Source organism: Astatotilapia calliptera, chromosome 19, assembly GCF_900246225.1.
Source record: "Astatotilapia calliptera chromosome 19, fAstCal1.2, whole genome shotgun sequence".
NCBI lineage: Eukaryota > Metazoa > Chordata > Actinopteri > Cichliformes > Cichlidae > Astatotilapia > Astatotilapia calliptera.
The window spans coordinates 12,102,223-12,130,169 of record NC_039320.1 but is presented as its reverse complement, the minus strand read 5'-3'; the positions used below and the strand labels follow the sequence as shown (position 1 = coordinate 12,130,169).

General features: G+C 39.9%; 2 protein-coding genes across 11 annotated transcripts in view; both read right to left on the bottom strand.

Moving 5' to 3' along the window:
* Positions 1-1,895, bottom strand: part of rock2a (rho-associated, coiled-coil containing protein kinase 2a) — a 46,539-nt gene extending 44,644 nt beyond the window's left edge. For all 5 annotated transcript variants that reach the window (XR_003270607.1, XM_026151445.1, XM_026151446.1 and 2 more), the window contains exon 1: positions 983-1,895. Coding sequence is in view for 4 of the 5 variants with exons in the window: in XM_026151445.1 (XP_026007230.1) it covers positions 983-1,081 (99 nt within the window). In the remaining variant the exon portion in view is untranslated. The remainder of the gene's footprint in view (positions 1-982) is intronic.
* Positions 1,896-13,230: 11,335 nt separating this feature from the next.
* sobpa (sine oculis binding protein homolog (Drosophila) a) overlaps positions 13,231-27,947 on the bottom strand; it is a 75,088-nt gene continuing 60,371 nt past the window's right edge. For 5 of the 6 annotated variants that reach the window (XM_026151072.1, XM_026151074.1, XM_026151071.1 and 2 more), the window contains 2 exons: positions 20,370-22,395; positions 13,231-18,274 (listed from right to left, as the gene is read on the bottom strand). In XM_026151072.1, coding sequence (XP_026006857.1) covers positions 20,371-22,395 — 2,025 coding nt within the window. In that variant the 3' untranslated portion in view covers positions 13,231-18,274; position 20,370. The remainder of the gene's footprint in view (positions 18,275-20,369; positions 22,396-27,947) is intronic. The other variant, XR_003270571.1, reaches the window with a different exon arrangement.

The following is a 27,947-nucleotide window of genomic DNA, read 5'->3' as shown; positions in this document are numbered from 1 at the left end:
ACTACTACTACTACTAAGGGACAAAACTCCAGTTTCCAGAAGACTATATTAATTAACTGTAAAATTAATTAATTAAATTAATGAATTAAGCTGGTGGGCAAATATAGAGAACCGATTTAGGCAATATCCAGAAACAAAAAAGTAAGCCATTCTCACATTGTTCATGACACTGACATGATATAACCTAACACTTCCAATAACTTATATATTTGTTTTCCTTAATACTATTGCTCGTTTATTATCTTGTCACTTATTTATATTCGGGAGGTCAAAGGGGAAAAACAAATGGAAGATGAATACAATTTAAATAATAATTAAGTGGAACTTCAGATAAAAATCTACACATTTACCTGAGTGGTTGAAACAGTAGGAGATACGCAGTTTTACAACTTCATACTAATTGTTTTCTTCTCATTAAAATAGATAAATGTTAGGTGGTACAGGAGTATGAGACAAATTTTCATATTTTCTTCTACTTTAATTTTTAATTTAATTCTAAACACTGTTATTATATATATTTTCTGATATTAATTGCTGCCAATATGGTTTATTGGATTTTTGGCAGACTGGGTCCTCCATAGCCAACATCCTATTTGCATACCAGTGTAGGAAGACTGCAATGGTTCTGTGGTTACATCTGGGACTGATAGGACTACAGTGGCTTGGTGGGCCCATATGTTATCTAAAAATATTAGTCTCCATGAAAACACCCAGGGGAGCTATCTCAAGTAGTTAATCCTAATCTGTAGACATGCCTCAAAGAGCCCCAAACTGCTCTGTCTGCACCCAGATTTAACTATTAATCAGGCTTGTCTACAGTGTCTCCACCAGGCGATAACACTTAAATCATAAACGGCACCGTTTTAACATGAAAAGGTGTTTAAATGCAATTAGCTCACCTGAGGGCGTGCATGCGTGCCTAGCCATTCAGCGATCAGACAACATCATTAATAACCTATGAAGTGGATCCCACTTGACTCACCAGTAAACTTTCCAGGTTTATGGCAGATCTGGGGTCTCTGATCATGTCCTCCAGCTTCTTCAGCCGGGTTTCCATCCTCCTCTCGGCGCCCAGCGACATGACTGCGCCGTCGTTGGTGGTTAAAAGTTGGGTTTTAAAAACTAATGAAGAGGCTTTTCCAAACTGTTTGAGTTTACATGTGAACCCTCTTTGTTCCTGGCTAATGGCCGCAGGCCTGGCGGAGCAGCCTTTGGGCTCCCAGCCCACCCAAATCGCTTCCAACAGGAATGGTGTGCACAACGAGGAGAAAATATTCCCAATGCTTCCAAAAACATAAAACTTGCCAAGTGAGAGGGGGCCGTCAGTTAGCAAACCCGCCCGGCTTTAAGCTAGGAATGACGACTTGAACTATCACCTCTCGTTAAGTGGAAGATGCATTTTTTAAACTTGGCGATAAAGTTTGAATTTACCAGCAACAGGCAGCAAAGCAGGGCGTTTTCTTTGCCCCCTTTTTACTCCCCTTTCCTTCTGGGTTTCGACCGCTTGGATTTTTTTTTCTTCCTGGACTTGCTATCTTTAGGAGGGAAAAAATCCGCTTCGTTTCACCCCATTCAACAACGCTTTAGCCCGTTAGAAGTGGAGTTTATCCTCGGTGCTGCCACAAGTCCTCCGAACGGGTAATAACGTCTGTTCTCCCGCGCTGAATTTTTAATAAGCACTCGCTCGCCTCTTCCTGGATTTCTTCTCGCATTTTCGCATTTGTCCTCCTCGCTTCAAGACGTGGACGCCAAAAAAAAAATAAGTTTCTCTCGCAGAAAAAACTCATCCAGCAGCTGAATTCCTCACCGTACACTCACATCTACACACCAACACACACGGAGGCTGTACTCTCGCACTCTCCGCCCCCTGACATCAACACACACACACCGAGGACTCAATTACCCATAATCCATCAGTCCTGCCCTCCAACCTGGATATAGCTTGAGATAAATTTCTCGTGTAATCTTTTAATATCAAAAACTTTAACTCTTCTCTTTAGTAGGTCAAAAGTATCCATTCTTTGTGTAGTTCATAACTGTAATAAGTTTATATTTTTAACAATAAGTATGAGCAAGACAACCACAAAGATGATCAAAAGAAAGTACACTCTTTTCAAATTCTAAGGTTTTATATAATAAAAATAACTAGCTCGTCTGAGATTTTAGAATTTGGCAATACAGCTTCAGATGAACTGGGAAACATGACATATTACACCATGTCTTTATTTATTTCGCACAAAATAAGCTGAAACACAATACAATATACTACTTAGGGGAATTCCTAGTGCTGTCACAGAAGCTGTCTTTGCAAAGAGTGAATAAGATAAGATGACAAATTCCTTTTTAAAGTAATCCAGTCTGCATTTTAGGACTTTATATCTTCTATCTGAAGGTGACAGTCCACACTCAAGATGGAGGATATGTAACAAGTTTGGCAGGATACAGGTTTCTCATAAATGAATTGGATGGAGAGGTCCTCAGTTTACTTTAATTTTGCCAGGACAGAAAGATTGACATGCCGCGCAGATATGTCATACTTCGTGATGCACTCCAATACATTGTTTTCTGGAAAGCACCGAACACGGTTAGTTGGCATACCAAAAAAAATTAAAAATAATTCGATGCCTGATGCCGATAATCAAATCCACTTGATTATTTTGAGTACCTCTATAAAAGCAGAAGTTTTAGCAGTTTCCTTGTCTGCACCATTCAGGTGTGTGCAAACACAATATCAAAGAGATACAACATCTGCACAGATCTTAGAAAAGCAGTTGCTGCTGCTCATCATTCTGGGCACGGTTATCTGGCTATTTCCCAGAAATTTAAAGTCCATCATTCTACAGTGATAGAGACAGTCTTCCCAGGAGTGGATGTCCCAGCAAATTCACCCCAAGGTCAGAGCATGCACATCTCAAAGAAATTACCCAAGAGCTACATCTTGGACTCTGCAGGACTCAGTTACCATGTTAAATGTTAAAGTTCACAACACGATTAGAAAAACACTGAACAAATGTACCTTGTTTGCAGAGTTGCTCATGAACAAATCACAAGGCCTCTGGAACAATGTCCTTTGGACAGACAAGACCAAAGTGGAGATGTTTGGCCATAATGCACAAACACCTCATACCAACTGTCAGCATGGTGGTGGAGAGCTTGTGATTTGGGCTTGTTTTGCAGCCACAGAATCTGGGCACTTTGCCATGAGTCAACCATGATCTCCTTTGTATAGAGTCAAATGTGAGGCCTGACAGCTAAATTTTAGCTTAAACTGTGTCAATGATCCCAAGCACACGAGCAAATCTAGAAGAGAGTGACTGACCACAAAAAGAATGAAGGTGTTGCAATGGGCCAGTCAAAGTCCAGACCACAGCCTGACTGAAATGCTGAAGTGGAGCCTTAAGAGAGCTGTGACTAAACAAAGCTCAGTGAACTGAAACAAAAATGTAAAGAGTGACCAAAATTTCTCCACAATGATGTGAGATTGACCCTAAACATAGGGCTGCTCAATTAATCGAATTTTAATCACGATTACGATCTGGGCTTTCAACGATCATTAAAAATAACTGAGCCGATTATTAGCCCCTCCCTCATTTATCCGCGACACCTTAAAGGCCGTCCGTGAAAATATTGTCGGGCATAAACCGGTCCGTGGTGCAAAAAAGGGTGGAGACCGCTGATTAAGAGGACCCGAGGGAAGCTCGGAAAGCTAAGCAGAAGTTATTTGGAGAGTGACTGCCGTTGGTTGAAAAGAGAGTTAAAAAAAAAAAAACTTCAGTGGTGTTGCACACTATTTTATATATATTTTTTTTAAAAGTTATTGTTAACCCTTTAAAGCCGGTCAGAGCAGCACGCTCCGTTTTGCGTAACTATTTTTAAATCCCTGTAGAACCTGAACCTTGTAAGCTAGCGCAATAATTTGTTTTGCATATGAAACCGGAGGAGTTGTACTTACATCTGATGCCATCAGCTTGTCCTCGGTCACGGTTTCGTTCCACATATAGCTTTGCAAAAATTGCATAAAAAGCGCTTGCAGGAACAAAAACATAATATTCCAGAAACACGCTTTGCCGTTCCTATCAGCTGTTCGTAACACTTCCCACAGTGAAATGATGCACATGCTGTTTTCTTTGCAAATTTGCATCATAGGATTGTTTTTTGTTTTTCCTGCAGTATATAAAAATTGCTGTATCTCCAAAATAAAACTATGAAGACACTCAAAATAAATTTCCTGTGGTGGGAAACTATTTTTTTGCAACTTTATTGTATTTAAAGTTTTGAGGGATAAACCTCTTAAATTTCTCCAAGTAGAAATATATGTAAACAAAACAAAAGCGATTTTCAATTTTTTTGTAGTTTATTGCACTTTTTTGCAATTTATGTAATTACTATGGACTTAATGCATAGGGGAGACCGGGGATAGTTGTAACATTTTTGACATTTCTGTCTGTAAATTGAAGCTCTTTTAAGGTAGTGGATTCAAAATGTAATGCAAAGTATTTACATGTCTCTGCTATTAAATAGTGCAGCTATTTTCTCTGCAGCACAATTACCCATTGCATGGTATGGTCTCAAACACGAAGAGTGAAATGTTACAATTAACCCCATAGTCTGGGTTAGTTGTAACATATCCTGGGGTGAAATGTAACACAATGAAATAAGGGTACTAACAAAACATTAACATGTAATCTTTGTTTATTCAACACATGAATGCACTTACATCCATTTATGTAGCTCTGTGTGTGTGTGTGTGTGTGTGTGTGTGTGTGTGTGTGTGTGTGTGTGTGTGTGTGTGTGTGTGTGTGTGTGACAGAATGCAGAAATCTAGCTTTTGAACATATTCCAACCCCCCAAAAAAGACAAATTATGGAATTTTCTGAAACTGAATATTTCATTAATTTTGGTTGGTCTTCCTTGAGTTTGGCCTCATTGGCTCAGTGGGCATTATAACCTACAACTCTTGCACCAATTTTGAACATAACAATGAAGCTGAAAAAATGTAGTTGTTCACCAGCATCGCAATTCCATTACTTTTTATCATGGCTTACCTTGGTGTGGTTTGCAAAGTGCTTCAGAAAGATGAGGAAATCTGTTTCTTGCACCCATCCTGACTTATTTCCACTACCAGTACTTCCTACTGGTCCATCTCTGACACAGTGATCTGCATAATGTATGTGTGGGAACACAAACAGTGGAGGAATTGTGTTGCCAATGGCATTACCGCATATACAAATGCGACCAGTGAACCTCTCTCTGCTGATGCCGTTGCCCCAACTTGTTTAATATAAGTTAAAGTAATAGTGTGGTAAGTTGTAACATCTGCATTATTGTTACAACTAACCCAGACTGTTGCTGTTACAACTGACCCAGAACTCCTATAGCCATGAACTAGCTAACATTACAGGCAACGGCTAAAACATTAGCACTAAAGACCTACACAGAATATATCCCCATAGACATACAAATAACATAATCTAAGTTTGATGAGTTTAACTGCAAAGCAGATAATGCTATTACAAATTGAAATAAAGTAGAAAAACTTACTTTTTGGCATACAAATTACTTTTTTTCATGTTAAATTGTCTGTGTTTGACAAAATGTGCTGATTTTTCACATGTGATAGCAGAACTGAATTGGGCATGCACAGGATGAGTCACATCATTTGAAACTTAGCCCTGATTGGAGAAATTGGAAGTGTTACAACTGACCCACGTTACAACTATCCCCGGTCTCCCCTAGGTCTTAAAGGGTTAAATAAATATCGTCAAATAATCGTGATCTCAATTTCAGTGAAAATAATCGTGATTATCATTTTTGCCATAATCGAGCAGCCCTACCTAAACATGCTTCTACGAGCTATTGAATCATGGGGTGTACTTAGTTTAGTCACACACTGCTTATGCAATTTGGCAGAGCTTTACTTAAATAAAGATGCTGTATAATATAATATAAAAACACAGATAAATAATAAATATTGGTAAAAAAAAAGAAGAAAGAAAGTATACCCTTAAAATTCAACGGGACATAAAAAACTTACTCCTTACCAGGTCTTAAAATTACAATAGCACTTCTAATCAGAGTTTAACTTTAACAAGCACTTGAATATATTATTTATAGCAGAATTAATTTGATGATCAGTTTTTCAATATCAGTTATTATAATAAGTCTCAGTGTTTGCGTTATTATATTTAAAGAAATAAAGAGGCAATCGAACCATCGATGTACCTTCACTTTGCTCAAACTAAATGTCACAATAAAGTTTTTTCCACTCTCTCTTGCATGTGTATGTGTGCAATTTCCCATACAGTAACAGTAGCAGGAAGTGATGCTTTTTAGATTTTCTTTATTTGGAACAGTCAGTTTGCATGAGAGTGTCACAGACAGGCGAGCAGATAAACACACAAGCGCCACCTGCAGAAACAGGAATGTTTCTTGGAAACAGCACTCATACCAGCAGATTTATTGTCTGTTTGACAGGGGATGTCTGGGAAATGCAGTCCAAAATAACAGCGACGATACAGGCTCAAAATGATCTACTTCTTGTTTTAATAAGCTTGTCTCATCACTCACAGTAAAGCACTAGGCTAAGATGTGCCATCCTGAGACCCTTGTGCTTCTTTGTAAATGTTATTGAATCATAACTCCATGCCGTTTCACTTGTACTAAACATAGATCTCAGTTATTTTGACCACATTTTAAGAGGCTCACACTCACCTGAATATGACAGTCATAAACACATGGGCAGTTTTTAGTTGATATAGGTGGTGTTTATGTGTAAAGGTGGAGACTATTTAAGGATATTTCAAGTAATGTTATAAATTGAATAAGAATTACCACTTACTGTTATTTTGATGATAGGATGTGAGAGACATGATGCACACTAAACTGAAATATTCCCAAAGCAGCAATCAGACGTAAGCTGCATTCAAGCTGGCTGTACTCATCTCTGAGAAGATTCTCAGTAAATTTCACACTAGCAAACATATTCATCAGGGCAGAATTGAACTCGAAACCTGGGATTCAGGAAAATAACAATTAAAGATGTGCATGGAGTGAAATTAGTCTGAAAAGGTAGATAGCTGTGTACAATGATTTGTCTGTAAATTCTGAATTCCCACAAATGTGTGCTCAAAACCACACACAAATCCAAAGCAATTTGAACACAGATTTTACAAACATGCATATCAAAACTGGAATGAAAAGTGATAATTTAAGCACACATTTTCACATTTAGCTTCACATATCTAATCATCTTTGCTTTCAAAAGGCAAATCAAGAATTTTTAATGCATACATAAATTCCCTTAAATGCACAGATCACGTAACATGTCATATGATGCTCATCTGCAAACATCCTGAGGCTAATTTCACTACATATATGTGTAGTTGTTACATGAATGTGTACATATGGAAAAAGCTATCAAATGAGCTTTGTTATCAGCTGTGTGGGATGGCCAGACTTTACCTGTGGTTGCTAGGATTACCTCTTTGTTTTGCAGCTGCATCATCTTAATAAAGAGCTTTAAATTCCTAGGAACTAGGCACTATTGGTTTGTGTTGTGTTATTGGCAGTGTGCTGCCCGAGAATGAAGCAGCTATATGTTTTTATTTTTTTATTTACACACATTTATTTCTTGTTGTCACAGGTCAAAAAAGTCTACTAAAGCATGAAGGTCTATTGATACGGGACAGCGGTTAGTATATTTATTATTACACACATAAGATAACTTGGAGTGGAGTTATGACTCTCAAATTATCCTCAATTGCATTATTTGGACTATGACAAAAATATTCCCCTTTCCACTGAAGTGGGTGTAGACTTCAGTGACAATGCAATTTCCAACTGGATAAGAAGTACACAGTACATACAAATGATCACACAACACAGGTCACTTGTTTTAAAGAAACAGTTCACTTAGTCATTGATGTGAACAGGTGCTTTAATCACACTTAAAGAGTTTACTTCTCAAAGTCAAAGACACAAAAGTGGCCTAGTATCAGCATAGCTGTTTACTTGTTACACAAACTCCGCCATATGCAGCCAAGCAAACACAGAATAGGACAGATGTCATAAAAATTGCAGAACTAGGACCAAAATGCAGACTCAAAGACAGAAGGAAAAATAAAAAAAGCAAGCCTTTATTTTGGCTGATTCAAAGTCAGAACACAAAAATCCACAGGCAAAAGGCAAACTGAATCCAAAGCAGGGAGGGAACACACTGGGAGGCTGAACAGACCCTGAGAGGAAGGCGGAGGGGAAGATACCACTATTTATATATGAAAGGGTAATCAAGGAACAGCACACAGGAGGGTAACAAGACACAGATGATAAGAATCAAGGACAATGAGACAGCAAAAATGACACACAAAACACAGAAGATGACTACAAAGGCTAACAAAGTAAAACAGGAACATGAATAAACACGACATCGGGGAGAAAAGACAGAGGAGGATGAGATAGAAAACACTAAAGATACAAAATAAACTAACATAAACTAGAACTATGAATTAAAGGCTCAACATTTCTGTAAATAATGAACAAAGAATCAAACAGAGAGAACATCTTAAATATACAATTCAGTATCCCAAAACTCCTACACAGTGACATAATATTTATATTATATTGATATCATAACTCTGTTTCTACACTCATTTTATACGAGTGCTTGTTGTTTGTTGTATATTTGCTGCTATGACAACTTAACTTCCCTCTGGGATTCTTGAAGTTTCTCTGATTATGATTAGATATTAAAGTCACCGGGTGGCTAAGATTTGTGTCTTCATTACCATAAATTAAGATATTTCCACCATGAAATGTAGAAAAAAACAAAATGGGTGCTTAAAATTTCACCCAAAAGCAAAATTTTGGGGACGACACACTTTATCTGTGCCCCCAGTTATTAAATGAATATAGACAGTTATATAAATAATATTTTAGCTGTAATCATTACATAAGTGATGAGAATAATATAGGTATAACAATGTATTGTCTATAACAAAAATATCATTTTATATGGGGTGTTCATGTTATTTTGTCCAGGGGATGATAAACAATGCCCAATCACTAAGCAAAAAACAGAAAAACTACAATTGTTAATATTATGATACATTTTAAAATTCTTGTCACTGCTTGCTTACTTTTACTTCTATGGGAAAATCAAACTTTTTATTTTTCTATTTATTTTATTCAATTTTATTGTACCTCCGGGCCTAGTGAGTCAGTCATTACTTACAGAAACCATAAGATGGCGCTAGAGACCACTGAATCTACAATTCACACGCGCATCAGCGAGCATCAGGAAGCCAGACTGATTTAAAAGACATAAAGAAACCACTTAAAAACAGTTGGAGTATTTAGAAAATCTGTATATTTCTTTAACATATAATATCACATGTGCAGAGTTTAGGAAGCAACACTTTATCTTTTATGAATAGATGTCATAATTATCATTACTAAAGCATCATCTGTTAGATAATTGCCTGTAAGTTCTCTTTACTGAACTAATTCTTGTTGCACTCTCCTTTTTTAAAATCAACCATATACTGCTCATGAATATTGAAATACTATAACCAAGGCCTAGCTATTTATGAATGATTCAGTGTTCTAAAATGTGGTTAAACTCTTTATTGCTTTTGCATTAATTATTCAAAACAGTTTAGCATGACTGTCAGTATAAATATATCTGACTGGTATGACCTATGACATTCCTGTTTTTTAATGGGGGCAAAAAGAAGAGAGAGAGACAGAGCCTACATCATGTCCATAAAGAGCAATAACAATTACTCAAAGTAATACTAATCTTTCTTTATGTATAATTGAAGGCCATAAAAACAAAGAAGACGAATTCGTCATTAAATTTGCACAACATTCATTTCTTTTGGGTTTTAAACCTTTTTTCCCCACCAATGTTTATCTTCAGGTTGTATTGATTAAAAAAAAGCTTTCAATGAAAAATATGAAATCTTTAAAATTCACCTGCAACTCAGTTCATGTTGCTATGTTTATGAATAATAGCTAAATTCCTATGTTTCAGATGTGGTTTGGGACATTCTATAAGAAAAGTCATACAGTGGGGCAAAAAAGTATTTAGTCAGCCACCGATTGTGCAAGTTCCCCCACTTAAAATGATGACAGAGGTCAGTAATTTGCACCAGAGGTACACTTCAACTGTGAGAGACAGAATGTGAAAAAAAAAATCCATGAATCCACATGGTAGGATTTGTAAAGAATTTATTTGTAAATTAGGGTGGAAAATAAGTATTTGGTCACCTCAAACAAGGAAGATCTCTGGCTCTCACAGACCTGTAACGTCTTCTGTAAGAAGCTTTTCTGTCCCCCACTCGTTACCTGTATGAATGGCACCTGTTTGAACTCATCATCTGTATAAAAGACACCTGTCCACAGCCTCAAACAGTCAGACTCCAAACGCCGCCATGGCCAAGACCAAAGAGCTTTCGAAGGACACCAGGAAAAGTATTGTAGACCTGCACCAGACTGGGAAGAGTGAATCTACAATAGGCAAGCAGCTTGGTGTGAAAAAAATCAACTGTGGGAGCAATCATCAGAAAATGGAAGACATACAAGACCACTGATAATCTCCCTCGATCTGGGGCTCCACGCAAGATCTCATCCCGTGGGGTCAAAATGATCATGAGAACGGTGAGCAAAGATCCCAGAACCACACGGGGAGACCTGGTGAATGACCTGCAGAGAGCTGGGACCAAAGTAACAAAGGTCACCATCAGTAACACACTACAACGGCAGGGAATCAAATCCCGCAGTGCCAGACGTGTTCCGCTGCTGAAGCCAGTGCATGTCCAGGCCCGTCTGAAGTTTGCCAGAGAGCACATGGATGATACAGCAGAGGATTGGGAGAATGTCATGTGGTCAGACGAAACCGAAGTAGAACTTTTTGGTATAAACTCAACTGGTCGTGTTTGGAGGAAGAAGAATACTGAGTTGCATCCCAAGAACACCATACCTACTGTGAAGCATGGGGGTGGAAACATCATGCTATGGGGCTGTTTTTCTGCCAGGGGGACAGGACGACTGATCCGTGTTAAGGACAGAATGAATGGGGCCATGTATCGTGAGATTTTGGGCCAAAACCTCCTTCCATCAGTGAGATCTTTGAAGATGAAACGAGGCTGGGTCTTCCAACATGACAATGATCCAAAACACACCGCCCGGGCAACAAAGGAGTGGCTCCGTAAGAAGCATTTGAAAGTCCTGGAGTGGCCTAGCCAGTCTCCAGACCTCAACCCCATAGAAAATCTGTGGCGGGAGTTGAAAGTCCGTGTTGCTCGGCGACAGCCCCAAAACATCACTGCTCTCGAGAAGATCTGCATGGAGGAATGGGCCAAAATACCAGCTACTGTGTGTGCAAACCTGGTAAAGACCTATAGTAAACGTTTGACCTCTGTTATTGCCAACAAAGGTTATGTTACAAAGTATTGAGTTGTATTTTTGTTATTGACCAAATACTTATTTTCCACCCTGATTTACCAATAAATTCTTTACAAATCCTACCATGTGGATTCATGGATTTTTTTTCCACATTCTGTCTCTCACAGTTGAAGTGTACCTCTGGTGCAAATTACTGACCTCTGTCATCATTTTAGGTGGGGCAACTTGCACAATCGGTGGCTGACTAAATACTTTTTTGCCCCACTGTATAGTGGATTTTCTGCTAATTAATGTTCCACTCATGCAGATTTTATGGTTTAATATTGGCTATTAAAATATATATTTATATATATATATATATATATATATATATATATACACAAAAACAAGTTGCAACTCATCAAAGTGAATATCTAATCAGCCAATCATGTGACAACCACCCAGTGCTTTTAGATACGTAAACTTTGTCAACACGACCTGCTGAAGTTCAAACTGAGGATCAGAATGGGAAAGAAAGGTGATTTAAGTGACTTTGAATGTGGCATGGTCGCTTGTGCCAGACGTACTGGTCTGTGTATTTCAGAAACTGTTAGTCTACTAATACTGATCCCACATATCCTTTATAGAGAGTAATCAAAAAAAGACAAAATATCCAGTGAGTGGCAGGTCTCTGTGAGAACTGTCGCTTACTGTTGCTGCTGCAGGCTGATAGGAAGGCAACCACAACTCGATACAACCAAACAGGAGAGAACTTTTGAATGTCCGCTTGTCAAAACTGGATGCTGATGAGCTACAGCAGCAGAAGACCACACCAGGTGCCACAGCTGTCAACAAAGAAAAACAGGAAACTGAGGCTACAGATTACACAGGTTCACCAAAATTGAACAATAGAAGATTGGAAAAATCTGGTTTGATGATTCTTAATTTCTGATGCAACATTTGGATTGTAGGGTCAGAATTTGGTGTAAACAACATGAAAACATTGATTTGTCCTGCTATATATATAAGTTGTTCAAGTTGGTGTGATTGCCAGATTTGGGGTCCCTTAGTATCAACTGCGCATCGTTCGAATATCACAGCTTACACGAGCATTGCTGCTGACCGTGTTCATCCCTTTATGACCACAGTGCACCCATCTCCTGATGGCTGCTTCCAGCGGGACATCACACCATGTCACAAAGCTTAAATAATCTCAAACTGGTTTATTGGACATGGCAATGGCTTCACTGTACTCGGACAATCTCCACGATGACTATCAAGGATGTGCAGCTGGCAAATTTGCAAAAGCTGTGTGATGCTATCAAGCTGACATGGACCAAAAATCTCTGTGCAAGTTTTCAGCACCTTGTTGAATCCATGTCATGAAGAATTAACACAGTTGTGAGTTCTCTGAGTGTTAATGTTCTACAGAGTACACAAACTACCAAAATCAATAAATGCCTGTGAATGCACCAAAATGCTATTCAAAATAATGTAGGGATTAACTATTTTATACCATTGCACATAGACCTCAGGAGGAATTAATATTCATTTGACTTTGCATGAATTTATTTACATCTTTCCTTATTTATTTGTAAATTTTTTCATTCATTTATACATCCTTCTAATTATTTCTGTAGCTTTTTAATGTGTTCATTGTTAATTTCCGGATTCATTTTATTAATTTTGTTTTAGAAATGTCAATTCTTGCCACAGTTTTTGTTATTTAATTTATGATAAGCATTATTAGTAATTTGTTTATTTGTCTCATTTTAGTTGAGTCACTTTTTTGTTCATTGTATGTGTGTAAGAACAAATATAACACATGTGAAACAGAGTTGTGTGTGCCTCTTATTTATTTGTCTTCATGGGCAATTCACTGAATAAAACAAATACTGTTACAACACAAAAAAATGACCATTCTCCAAAAGCAATTTTGGCCACATGTTATGTACATGTTACTACATAATAAAAAGGCCTCCTCATATCACTGTGTCCTCCTTTTTAATGATTAAAAAAAAGAAAAGAAAAAGCATGTCACTGTTCACCAAGCATTTACATTGGAATCAAATGCTCAGGTCAAACCACCTTTACTTTTTTATTTGCAAATGCAAAACTTGTCAACAATAAATAATACTATAAAATGTACACAAAAAAGATTGACAGTCCACCACGAGTTAAAACAGTTTGGATGATTAGGAACGAGAAAGTCTGGAAGGGGTGGGGTGAGGGGGTTCTCTTCTTAGCAAAAATGTGACGGTCCATACAAGCTACAGAAAAAGCTGATCATCTATACATTGACACTAGCAAGATAACAAAGTTGTTGTTTCTGGTATATTTCATTTTGTACAAAGAAGGGAGAGTCTTCTTTACAAGCGAGCATCATTGTCTTAACTGGAGAGATTATACAAGCAAGAGTTAAGGCAACTTCTCCGTTGTTTCTGAAAAGTAACATGAAGTTGAATCATGTTTTATTTTGCCTGTGGACCACTTGTTTTTAGCAGTTTTGGAGTTGGTTGTCATTGCATAATTAAGGCTGCTGACCAGGCCTGTAGTCCATCGCCAAAAAAGGAATGCTGGATATTTGTCACGAGTCGGGTTGCCATCACAAAGACTGACTCGGTGGTCCAGGTTTTCCCCACGAGAGTCAGGCTTTCGCATGTTTGGTGTCTGTCTCAGGCACAGATAGTATACCGCTTGTGACGCCAACACAGCATGGTGCAGATTAGAAACAGACACAATTGGGCATGTTGCTGTAGTCTCTGTATGTAAGTGTCTCTATGTAAGCAGGAGTGAAAACAGACATAACAACGGATTGCAGTAAGTTCCTCATCAAATCAAGCCCTCTCAACATTTTAAATCAGTATGAAAGTACTGGTTAAGATATCTGGGGTTTTCCATCCTAGGAATAAATTTGTTAAATTTTCCTGAAGGCGCCACAAGAAAGGTCAGGGAAAGGTCAATAAAACAAACAGAGTTATTCTCTGGGGAAGAAATTAAATCAATTTCAATTTATATTCTTCTGATGTAAACTGTATTTTTTGGGAAAGTATTACAGAAAGAAGTAGCTCTACTTAAAGGAATAAGTCACCCTAAAATCACATTTGCACATCTTCCCTGTGGCCTGCCATGCTTTCACTCCATTCCTATCTTGTGTATTGGCTGTAAAGATTTTTGCCTTCTCGTCTCTTCGGTATAATGGAACTAAACGTCTCTTAAATATTTGTGTGCAACAGGTTAGGGTTAGGATTTGAAAAACTCGGCAGAGCAGGGCCCACTTAATTCAGAAACCTTTAATGTACTATTTTCCAAATAATGTCTGCTCTTGTCATGGGAAAATGAAAGGTTTCTTCTGCACAGTCATGGGTGTAGTTCTGTAGGAAGAGTAAATGGATCATGATTTTGGAAATGGGCATTACTGTTGAGTTTTTCAAATCTGTTTTAGCACTTTAAACACACATGCAAATGTCACTCACAGACTGTGTATTTAAGATGGACTAAGCCACCGTGCCGTCACCCACTGACCATTTGTGCTTGGGCTGTTTGGGCCATTTGCGCAACGTTGGTTTCCATGCTGGAGCCATAAGTGACTATATCTGGATGAAAGGGTGCTAACACTTGTGAGTTTGGTTAGCAAGCACCACACATACATGCCTGCTAATGAGCTTTAAGTAACAGACTAATAAAATATTATAATTCATTCACCAAAATTAAAGCACAAACCTCTTGAGTGGGCTGATAGATGGCATATTAATTGTCTGAAAATATAATTAAAAATGTTGTAAAAGACACCAACACCTAAACCAAGTGTTGTTCTTATGAAAGGGGAAACTCCAAAAACTGTTTTTGTGCCAGGCTGTAAAACATGGTTGTATGCTCTTTTTAATGTATTTTGACAAAGGAAGCTAACTGAACTTCTTTGTTTTTGGAAAAAGCCTCAAGTGGCCAATCCGGGAACTGCATTCCTTTATATTTCCTGCAGCTCAATGTGATTTAATTCCATTATATCACTATATTCAAAACTACACCAAAAATAACAGCACTAGATGCGTATTTTAGTCTGTCTCTTTAAGTGCAATACAGCAAAAGGCAGACAAGAGCTTCATAAGACTGGCTCCGCTTGCAGAGAATTGAAGCAGAGACGAGGAAAAGCTTAAAGTGACACCAAAGCTGGGCCTTGGCAAGAGGCGAGCTAAGCCTAAATGCCTGACTAAGAGGCGACAGATAGAGTTGCACACTGCTTATTCTGAGTCAACACTCTGTAATCTCAGCTGGGCTCTCTGCTTGCACCTGCCCCACACACACAAACACAAAGTTAAATTTACTATGTGCATTGTGCCACATGAGTATGTATGCTTGTGAATACGGGCGTAAGGAAAAGCTCGGTCTGGTCTTTACAGTGTAGAAAATAATTTTTTACTTTTATACTAATAGTTTAAAGAAAATCAGGGTGCAAGACAAACGATAATTGAAGATCACTTTGTCATTTTAAGACAGATTCTATGTCACGCTTACTGTGACATATCACAGGTCTAAACCGAAAAGAGTATAATAGTAATGATGCTTTTGACATCCACTTCTCTTCTCTTGGGTCTTCTTTTCTTTTCTTTTTTCAAAATAAGTGCTTGTTATTTTGGCAGCTATAAATTATCCAGTCAAATGTTCAGTTTAAAATCCCATTTCCACTAAAAACTAGGTGACATGTTTTGTTTCAACACACCAGAGGCCTTTGGCATGTGATAATACCTTGTCTCACACTGGTACAGTGCACCTCCTCCATAGGAGTGTAAACTAAATGCTGGCTTTGTCTGATGGCGTCCCAGCTCACAGCCGATGTGTAACTGGATCAGATCAAACTGGATGGGTGATAGTTGTGTTGCATTTACTCAATCTTCCCGGTAGGATCTACAAATGCTGAAAATACTTTCTTAAAACAAAAAAGAATTGGCAAAAAAAGAACCAACTTGGCAGAGTTAGTGGACAAAATATTGCCATAAAGAATTTGTCCTCTGTGTGTTTACTGTTCAAATGTTTCTGTTGTGTTACTTCAGCAGTTTTCCCTTCAGTCCCACAAGAATAATTTATGAAAGAGCTGGCTTCCTCCTGCATCCCCCTCAAAATTCAGTGCAGTCAGTCTCAAACTAACCCATGACAGAAACATCACTGGTAATGTATTATAGAAAAGATTAAGTACTAGCCTGCGGAAGCGAGTACCCACTGCAGGCTGGAAGATGCTTCCACATTGCCATGCCATCTCAGTTCTTTTGGTGGTGCAAGTAAGCCTTGAAATGCTCTCTGTTATTACTCTTACTAGCAAAGATTACTGTTTAAGCACACGGGCAGCATTCCAGAGGGTAGAGAAAATGTCAATAATAGGAATGATTATCAGGACAGCTCCATCTTATCCTTGTGTAACACTAAAACTGAATTCAGTGGAGAGCAAACAGACAGATGCCAACGGAAAATGGCAGAGATGCACGATTCCACCCACACACTTACTTGCTGGTGAAGGTTATCTCCAGAATATTTCTCAACATATGTGAAGGTGGTTTTATGCCCCCATCCATAAAAAAAAAAAAAAAAAGATTTCCCAGATTTCTTAATCCCATTGGATTCACCCAGAACTTTGTGACAAGGTTGGCAAGGACATTTTTGCTGGCTGTGAACAAGCACGTGCATTAACACACAGATACCAAATCTGGGCTTGAGAGATGCATCTCTGCAGCCACCATCATGCTCGGGGGAACTCACTATGTGTTCTTAGCCATTCCTGTGTAACGTGAAAACTTTTGTGCTGCTTTGTGCAACTCTCTTTTAAACTGACTTACAGTGTGCATGAATTGTCATTCCAGAAGCATTCAGAGCATTCAGAATGACTTTTTGTGTGTGTGTGCCTTCCCAAAAGATAAAAGGCATTCACGAACAGCAGCACTTGAGCCAAATGACTCGTCTCCAGCTCATATTTCAAGGTGACAGTAAACTCTTGAAAATGATATAATCCCATCAGTTTTTACATTTCAGAGTCAGAACATCACAGAAAAGCAGCTGCAGATTTGTAATCTTAATATCTGATACTTTGGAACTATCAACAGAAAATCTGGGGAAATGACAAATCAAATAGCTTGAAAATCAGTTTGAAATTTCATTAAATCACCCTGGTATTTAATTGTGTATCTACTGCTTCCATAGACATACGTGCATTAAAAAGTCTGGCTCCTCCTCAGCAATATGGCGCCTGCTTTGACTCATCATTCCATGAACTGAAGCAACCGGTGTGGCATCTATGTGCAAACATTTCTGGTGAACAAGCAAATGCCAAGTTGATTTTTAATGCCTCTACAGCTCAGTGACAAGTGATAAAAATAAGACTTACAGGAGCAGAGATTTTATACCTGTGGTGTGGCACAAAGTTGGATTGAAGCGTTTCAGTTTTAGGGGCTCCTTCAGTAATTTTCAAGCAGCAGATTTGAATATCGGACACTACAGTGCGTTCCATAGTAAAAAGACAATACAGAGAGTACTTGTTCGATAGGGGAGGGTGGGTTGAAGTCTAAAGGGGCAGTGTGGCTGAGAGTCTCTAAATGAGGAGAGGAGCAGTGGGGTAAATTCCTCCTGTTGCAGGAATATACTGACTTCAGTTCAGGGATCAAACGGTCCTGGTGGCCATCAGAGTGTCTGTCGCACAGACAACAGTAGTCCACTTGGCTATGATACACATCATCATGTTTGTTTGGACTCATCGGTCATCAAAGGCGATTTGTGGTGCTGGTAGACTGGACGATGGGTAAGGATGAGGACAGTGTGTGTGTGTGTGTGTGTGTGTGTGTGATTTGGAGGTGGGGGGTGGACAAGTGAGTGTCGTTGATGGCACTGCGGTCCTCAGAGCATCCATCTGTGAAGCAGAGTGGGAGGAGAATTAGACGGAGTCAGAGCTGTTTTCGGGCAAAGCTGATGCATGAATTCAAGGTATTTTAATTTGAAGGTAAGTGGGAGAGTGGAGGATGCTCAGAGCAAAGACAGTTTTGGTGTTAAAACCACTGAGGGCCAAATTAAGGAACATGCAGATTTTTAACAGCACTTCCTAATTTGTGGTTTATTCTCCCAGCAATCAGAATCAGCTTGAGGACACTTTTGGGCAAATAAAGAATAAAACATTCAGCTTCTGCGTCTCTATTGGAATAAATTTTACATAATGTGTTAAATATTTCATAATGAATGCCTTGTGATGTTGCAGGCAAGGTGAGATATGGTATTCCACATTTTGCACACTATGGAGGACCAAAACCCTCTAGATAAATAATAAATATATATAAAAAATAAATACATGACTTTATTAAAAATAATATGCAATCAGGTGCACTAAAATAATATAAAAAAACTATTGTAGGCATAAATCAATTCGAGAAATATATGAATTAATATTTAGAATTTAATTAGCTTCTATTTTTTATTTGCTGGAATTTCTCTGTTTAATTACGGAGTCATTCATTTAGGTTGGGAGAAACAAGAGGAGAATAAATTCTAAGGGAAAATAATGCAGAAATAAATATGGAACTTTAAAAATAAGTGAAATTAAATTCCCCCAAAAAAGAATCAATAAATTAAACGGACAAAATAATCAAAATCAAAGTAATATAAATAATAAACCAAATGGGAAAATAAATATTGAGTAAAATAAATAGATTTTGTGGTACTTTGTTATTCTTTTTAAAAACAAAAAAAAAAGGAGTATTAAAATAAATGTAGGCATAATGGATTTACCTGATTGCATTTTTTCTTCAGAACTTAAATGATTTTTTTGTTGGTTATTATTTTGCGCAACCATTTACCAGAAAGCAAGCGAGGGAGGCACTGTTGATCCTCCATATTTTTGCTACTGTATCAGTACTTGCAGATTGCAGCGCATCACTTCTGTTTATTTCAGCTGCTGGTTGGCGTTTAGCAGCGCTGAGTGTGCAGGGGGCTTGATTTCCATCTTTTGTCGTTACCAATTAATCTTATTCAGAGCACTCGCCTCATGTTACCACAACCTGAATTGGTCTTCAATTGCTCTTGAATACAATTTCATTTAATTAATAACTCGAGGATTGCATCATTAAATTTGGCATTAATGGCATAAAAGGCTCCTCATTCAAACTCCGAAGCTCATATACTGCCAGTCACAGTAAAGCAAAGACGGGTATTCCTCTTGTAAAATGACATCAAGGCGCAAGCTCATGTGGAAATGTATGTTTGGTAAATGAGTGTTGGCTAATCACATGACTCCAAATGCTCCTAACATCTAGGATAAATGTATTTGTTTATGTGATGTTGCTGAGTCTTAAGGTTTTATTTCAGAATGGTTTGGCTGTATATTAAGAGGACAAGGCCCTCCTTGTGCACAGCCTGCTTGTACTAACACCACCTTGTAGGTGTGCTGGTTCATTTAATCTTTTCACAAATGGGCTTTGTGTCAGGTTCCCTCCTGTTTCACTAACCCTTTTAGAGTCTTTTCAGTGCCAGTCCCTGCGAGTGCCCCTCCGGGTGACAATCTCATACATCACCTGCAGTCCGTCTGTCACAGTGGATTTAATGCCAGGGAACCTGCACTCTGGCATTATTTTGGAGGTAATAATTCAACTAATGCTTGTTTGACCCTTTCCACTGTGACTGCACGAGGGCACACCGAGTCTGCCCTTGAATCAAGCATCACATTGTTGAAATTCTGATTAAGTGATCAACCCTATGTCTTTTCAAAATGACAAAATACAAAATAATCCGGTTGCCAGAGATTTCCAGATGTGAAGATTATAAATATGAAACAGCTTGTTAAAGAACATTTTCAACTGAAGGGAGTCATTTTGAATAGTTTAAAGATGCACCCTCGGGAGTAAGAGACTTTTAAAACCAACTCTTAATTTGATAAACCCCCGACTGTGAATTATGAAATGTCACTGAATAAATATGTTTGAATTTATATTTCAAGTCGGTTGTGGGAAAACACTCACCTCATTTGTTTTGATTGCGAATTCGCAGACACCTCCTCTTCAGCGGCGGCTCGAGCTCAGGACTCCCAGCGGCTGATAGCGGTGCGCTGATGGAGCAGGAGAGGATGGCTGTCTTGTCGGCGGCGGGCTTTGGCACAGGCTGTATGACAACACAGCCTCCGGTCGACAGCAGCGGTAGGGCGTAGGCATGCTCACCCTCCTCCAAGTTGGAGTCAGGATCTGGCTTACCCTCCACCGTGTTACCCATCTCATCTTGTGCTGAGACCCGCTTCCCTGGCTCCCATTCACCTACGGAACAATTGTTCTCTTTCAGCGCCTCACGCTCAAGCTCACCGTTAGCTGGGTGCTTCTCTGCCTCTCCTTCTCCTGCCTCTCCCCTTCGGTCAGATTCGAACGCAGGCGTGAGAAGTGGATGCCATCCTGTACCATTGACTATCACATTACATGGGGCAGCAGGGCTAGTCTGGTGCTGGGGTAAAGATGGGGGCTGGGTCCGTACTGTACTTGGTGAGGGTGGTGTTGTACGGTTTGAATAGTGGGGATTCTTCTGGCTCACTGAAGCTTTGCTGGGAGCACTGGAAGGTAGGGCTGATGATTCCAGTGTGTTAGGGTGTGTGGCCCCTTCTGGCTCCGCAGCACTGAGGAGTTCCTGTGAGAGCAGAGCCCCTTCCCCTTCATCACGATGGCTCTTCCCTTCCCTGCCCAGCTCAGCAGCTGGTGGAGATCTTGAATCTGCCTCTGGCTCTACTTTGACCTGGACACCAGGTAGAATCCTGTGAATTACCTGCTGCTGGCATGATCTTTGGCCCACTGTTAGATCAATAACCCCATCCATCAATCCAGGGCCACTGCTGAGACAAAGGTTGCCTGAGTTGTCCTCTGCCTTCACGGTCAATTCCACTGTCCTTCCTCTCTCTGACCGCACAGGAGAGACACGCCCTCCAGCTGGCTCTATCTTCTGGCTCCCTCTATCACCTCCAGAGGAGCCTGGAGAGTGGGGCCTAGAAGCTGAAGCTTCTGAGGACTCTGGAGCACTTCGGACAGAACCAGTACTCTCAGGTCGGTCCCTGGAGGATTTGGGGTTGAAGGGGATAGGGATTGGAATAGGAATTGGGACCGGGAGGGGTACAATGACAGGATAAGGGACCAAGAGAGTTGGGGGAGGTACCAATGGAGCCAAGGACGGCATGCCAAAGTTCATCATTGGGGGCAGGGGGATGTGTCCATTGGGCATCATGTTGACTGGGGGAAAAGGCGGTAGGCCCGGCATGGGGATTCCAGGGTGTGGGGGAATCATGCCAGGGTTGGGATTAGATGAAGGGTGGACATGTGGAGATAGCAGAGGCCTGTGCATGGGGCTTGATGCAGGACCAAGGGTCCTAGGAGGTGGTGGTGGACCAATACCAGGAATGATTGGGTTTGACAGCGGGCTGTTGGGTCCTCCTGGGTGGGCAGAGGTGCGAAGAAATGGGGGGCGGATGTGCTGCATCATTTGATGCTCCATGAACAGAGGCAGGGGCATGGGTCCCCGGGGTGTCATCACCATGGGAGGGCTGCCAGAGGGGACCCCGACTGGTGGGTGAAGAGCAGGAACAGGTGGTGGGGGAAGTGAGGGGCTCTCATGGGGTCTGGGTGTGGGGATTTTGACTGAAGAGGAGGAGGATGGGGAGCAGACAGCTGCAGTGTCTGAGGGTGAGGCAGCTGAAGATGTGGAAGGGGCCAAAACTGAGGTGGCGGAAGGCCCTCCAGGTGAGGGAGCTTTACGTCGAAGGTCCGTTAGCGGCGTTCCCCAGGATTCAGGAGTGAGCAGCTGCACTCCTGAACTGCACTCCGGCTTACCCTCCCCTCCAGCTCCGTGTCCTGGGTTACACAGTGCTCCAGGAAGGGCAGCCTGGGTCTCTTTATAGAAAATGTCCATCTTATATTGGTTCAGGCATTTGGCACTGCAGAACTGCAGCCTCCGCTCACCAGCACCAAAGTCCAGGTACTCCTTAGTATGGCGAATATGTTTGCACCAGTCACACACCTGCAAAAAGGAACACACATATATAAGCACCTGTCAGCCTGCATACAAAGGACTCCTGATCTGTTTTTGATGATCCACTACAAAATATTCTCTGAAAAATGTGGGGAAGACGCTTAGTCTCCACACCATCTGTAGAGAAGCTCATTAGAGAAAGATTATTTTTAAGGAAGCTGATGTAGATTGTAAATACTTTTACAGATCTGCTGAAAAAAAAAGAAACATTTAACATTGAAGTTCTGCTTTCGACATATTTATGTGTTCTATCTTATGCTCGCATAATGGCGTTCAGCTGCTGAAGTGACTTTGCCTTTAACCTTCTGTCTTAACAAGAAATGCCCATTTACACCTTCTGTTGGCTATAAAGACCAGCGCCTGAAGCACAACACAAAAAGACGATTTCCCTCACACTGGTATTGAATTGTGGGTCAACAAGTCAAATTAGGTTAAACGGTAGAAGGACCACTGTATATTGGTGTAATGGGTAACTGGGTGAATAACAGAATTTTGTGCTGTTCTTTGGGTGGTGAAATGTTTTACTTTAAATATCTTTATAGGTTGCAGGTGATGGCTGAAGCTTGGTGCAAAACGTTCACATTTTCTAACATTTTTCTCAGTCGAGCTCTGAGGTTTTTGGCTAAAAGCCACAGTTGTTTGCTGAAAACTATTTACTTAAAGTGACTGCAATATTAGTAAGATTGCAGTTAAAATCAGTTAATCAAGTAAAGCCGGCTACACGTGAAAAGTGTGTATTTCTTTTGGGACCCATGCATTCATATGCCTTTTTTATATTTATATACTGCATAATTTTGCATCCTCCTCTCTCCCTGGACCCTTCTGCTGTACCTCCAGAGCTGCATGTAACTGATCTGTGATTTCTGCCACCAGTTCCTGTCAGGTGTTTTATGTTGTATTGTTTGTTTCCCCTCTTTGTTCTTTTCTCTTGACTCCTTTCTTACTCACACAAAGCAGCATCAGATGCCAAAATGGCTCTACTTGAGATTTCTACCTATTAAAGCAGAGCTGATGTAACATGGCAACATGGCTATAAAGGGGTTAATAGTTCCTTGATATAGTAGGTGGATTGGTTGCATAAAGCCTTGTAAGTCAACAGTAACATTTTACATTCAAAAAATGGACTCGACTTCAGAGATTGCTTCTGTATGCAGAATGCAAACCTGGGCTGGATCCAAACATGTGGAGGCTCAATTGAAAAGTTGTCTTTCTTAGTCACCGCAATGGCAAAGATCCCAAAACGCACTGCTGCACTGTTTCATCAACGTTATACACCTTTTTTAGTGCAAAACGTGCAGATTTTTTGAGGGGAGGAAAATGAATGTGACCCTGGTAGAGCAGATAGCAGTGGGCGAGCCCTGAACACGGAGTTACTCGTCAGGCCACACACAGCTCACTCTGTCAGCTCTGGGAGGAGTGGCAGGTCCTCGCTGGAGATAATTAAGGCATTAATCAGTTGTCAGACCCTTCAACGACATCCATCCATCACACAGACCCTTAAGCCCCCCTGCTGAATGTTAATAAGTCGAGGGATGCAACCGGAAGGTGGATAAACTCCTTTTGCAAGCTGCATAGCAACATTGGATTATTTGGCAGGAAAGTGTCTGGCAGCAGCTGAAAGACAGTGGACTCACATGGGCTTTTGGGCAGATGCACTGCAGCACTGGCCAGGATTTCAAAAAGAAAACACAGTGTGCTGTCCTTCAACTGCAACATGTGTAAAACATCAGGTTGCTTGCCTCGATTATGTGCTTTACATCAGAGGTGAACTGGTTGAAGCAGAGGCATTCACGAAAAGGGCAAAAGTCTGCATTTGACAGTCATTAGAGAGTGTCACTCTAACTTAAAAACTGAACCGAGTTTGAGAGAAGCAGCCGGAGAGCAGCAAAAACAGATCAGAGACTGAACTACACGGCGCTGGAAGCGCTCGGATGTCAGTCCCTTGAATTCTACATGCTTTAACTGCCCATTTAGTCCTCACTAATTCAATGAGCCACGACTGAGTAAAAGTCAAAAAGGTGCTCTCACAAGTTGAGTTTGATAATGGTATGCCCAGGATATTTTAAATAATAAATGTGCTGAAAATTTCCTCGACTCAGAAAGACAGATGGAGAGCACTTAACGACTTTCTGCACCGTGAGTGAAATTTCACTGTGCATTACGCTAATGGAGTTGTGCTTTCTCTTTCTCGCTCTCTCCCGGCTCCTGCACACAGATGTTTGCAGTTGAATGTAATTATGGTCATTTATTTCCATCGTGGCCAACGAACCAGCATCGGCGGTGTAGTTTAACCGTTTGCATTACAACAATTATCCGGCTTCTAAACAAGCACCCCAGTGGTCGACATGTTCTCCCTCCTCTGACTCTCTGACCCAATCCAGAGTCTAGGGAATTTTAGGAATTTTAGGAATTCCCACATTAGTCAGCGACATGTTTTAGTGCATAAGAAAAAAATGAACACATAAGGTGAGGTGATTTGTGAGGGGATTTGAGACATTCTCAGAGGTTAGAGCAATAAATAAACAGCATTTAGTTTGCTGCATTCAAAGAGAATGACCCAATAGAAAAGGTTAATTCTGTGGAGGACAAAAACTGCTGAAATATTAAAAATATAGAAATATATTGCAATTATGCAATGCACCAAAATATTAGAAATAAATGTAGAAATCCACAAATTTATAAACTGTGACATATTTATAATTGAATTATCATCTTTGACGTAAGAATCTTCATATTTACTTGCTTCCTCGTTTAGTTTACCATGTTATTTATTGACTTATTTACTTATTAATCTCTATTAACATTTACTCTTTAACATTTTTCTATTGCTGTATATGTTTCGGTTTTGTTTTGACTTTGTTTTCCTTTCATCAAACAGAAATATGTATAAAATTTAAAACGAAAGGAATAAATACAAAGAAAAACACATACAGAAGCAAATTAAATAAAAAATATCCACTTACGTCACATTTTTTAAAGATAATTTGTGAAATTTTTCATTTTGCCAGGGCTTTAAAAAAATTATTATTGATTTTGGCAGTTTGGATTCTCCATATAAGGCAGGGGCTTCAGATTTCTAAGGATACGTAGGATTTAGGAGATGAAGAGGAAGGCGAAGGAGGAGGTGGCAGCGGGTTAAGAGGCTGGAGAGTTTCAGACGGTGCAGAGATTGTAAGGTTTCATAAGAGGTTGTGGTGCCTGAAGTGGTTTTATATGTATGATGAAGAGGTTCGCTGAAAATGAGGAGGTTTAAGCAAGAAAAGTGCATCAAGGGACAGGCTTGGGTATCCCGCCCTGTTAAGGTCGATATGCGATTCTTTTGACACTTCTCACATTGCTTCCACAATCACAAAGTGCAAAACACAAAGATTAAACACATGAAAATGAACCAGGTGCTTGAAGCAAGGCTTGGTTTTTTTTGTTATTTTACACTCCAAACAATCTGCAGCAAAGTATCCACCCGTGACGGCTTGGGTTCATCAGAGATTCTGAGAAGAGGCGGACAGAAACACTGAGCTGGCTGTACTGTGGATTTAGTCCAAAAACTAGATCATGTTGCAACAGACTGCCATCTTAAAGCACCTGGTCCACTGGAAGAAGAAAACAGTGTAAAGCTTACACTGATGTTTACACAAGAAAATTAAACTTTGGCAAGGCTTTAAAGACCATCTGCAACATGTGGACTTATTACTATGATTAACCAAACTATCAGTTTCCAGTTGCCTCATTCATTGTTGCAATGGTTATAATTACTTGGCTTACAAAAGAGGAAACATATCTGGTACAGATCCTCTCCCAGTGTTTTATACTGACTACATAGTGTACCTGACTTCTCCATCAAAACCTGAATGGATGAAAAGTTTTAAACTGCAGCTAAAAGCCAAGACGCAGGAGAACCGCACTCTCTGTGAGGTGGCTCTTTTCACAGCCAGCCATCCCATCAGTCATTATAGATGTGACACACAAAGGCCATTCTCACTTGGCCAGGTGAAGCTCAATTGTGCTATATTTCACAGCGCACGCTCACGCACGCACGGCGAGTAAAATAACTTCAGCTGCAAGAGAGACGAGGCAGACCTGGCGGATTGTGTTTGAATGCCAATGCAGCAGACGGGAGATCTATGAGATGAGATATCTACTCGGTGCTTTTCCATAGAAAGCACAGTTATATGCTTCTTCTTTTTTTTTGCAGGGTTTGGGAAAAATCAATACTGCTGTAATATCTGTGTGATGAATTTGAGGCTAGAGCCTGCACATAGCAAACTGAGACAACAAACTGGAGAAAAAGCTGTTGGTGAACAGTTCACTAGAGTCTCTTCAGGGGAAAGGTTTAACTTTGAGGCGTTTACCGACAGGAGATACATTTCCACACCCTTAAATACATAAATTCATTTGGATCTGGACAAGCACAGATTCATTCATCTCCTTTTTTGTCAAACATGTCTTCAAAGTCCTTCCCTTGTCAGCTATGGACAGTGAGATCCAAGTAAGCGACATGGTGAGTGTGTGAATGCCTCTCAGTCATGAGAAAATTACACACTTATACACCAGTCATATGTAGTGTAGTCACTGAATGCTAATCAGTGGAAATATTTAAGGTGACCCTGCATACATCTCGAAATCTAACAGCTAAACATCAACATCTTCCTAATCTGAAGAACTGGCATCAGACTGCTTCTCAGTGAGGAGAAGTTACTTTTATTTTGCCTGTTACCTCCATTTTCAAGCCTAACTAACAAGCTACTCAGGATAGCTTCTTCGTCAGGTAAGCAAGCGTAAGTAGTGCTGATCAGCCTATCAAAAAGCCAATTTCAGAGGTATACGTCTGGCCATGTCTGAAGTCAGAAGTTCTTATGGTTGTTTTGAATGACTGAGGGGTGGAGGGAAAAGCCAGCTGTCACAGAGAGGGAGAGTGGAGATGCAGTAATATTTAATATTGCATTTTCCAGACAGTCTGTCAGACAGCATTGTATCTGGTAGATACATAAACAGTTGGCGCTTCTATAAAACAAGAGTTTAAAGAGAAAATTTGGTGTCTTGAAGACCAAGTCCTGTATGATCAGCGCTAGACTGAATCTTGCAGATGGACACTTTGCTCTGATGTAACTGGATCCTTTGGTTTTAGTTGATTATAAACTATGCAAAGACTTTGGTACTGAGTAGCTGATGTCGTGTAGGCAAAAGCATGTTGTATTAAAGTAAATGTTATAGCCTTTAGTTGGTCAACATAAAATAAATTCGTTAGGAAACAAAACCTGAACATACAAAAGTTAAAAAATGATTCCACGTGTCTGGAATGGGAGACTGGAAGATTGTCCAATAAAATATTATGAATGAGTACACCTGTTTCGCATTACAAACACGTGAAATTCTCGAGATTAAAGAATCTCCTTTGCAACAATGTCCTGGGCATTAACCTAACACACTTTTCAATTGTGGAAGAAGCTGGAGCTCCCAGTGTTCTACACATAGGTTCAAACTCGGTACACTCTAGCTGCCTAGAAACATAACATTACTGTTATCAACAGACATATAGATAT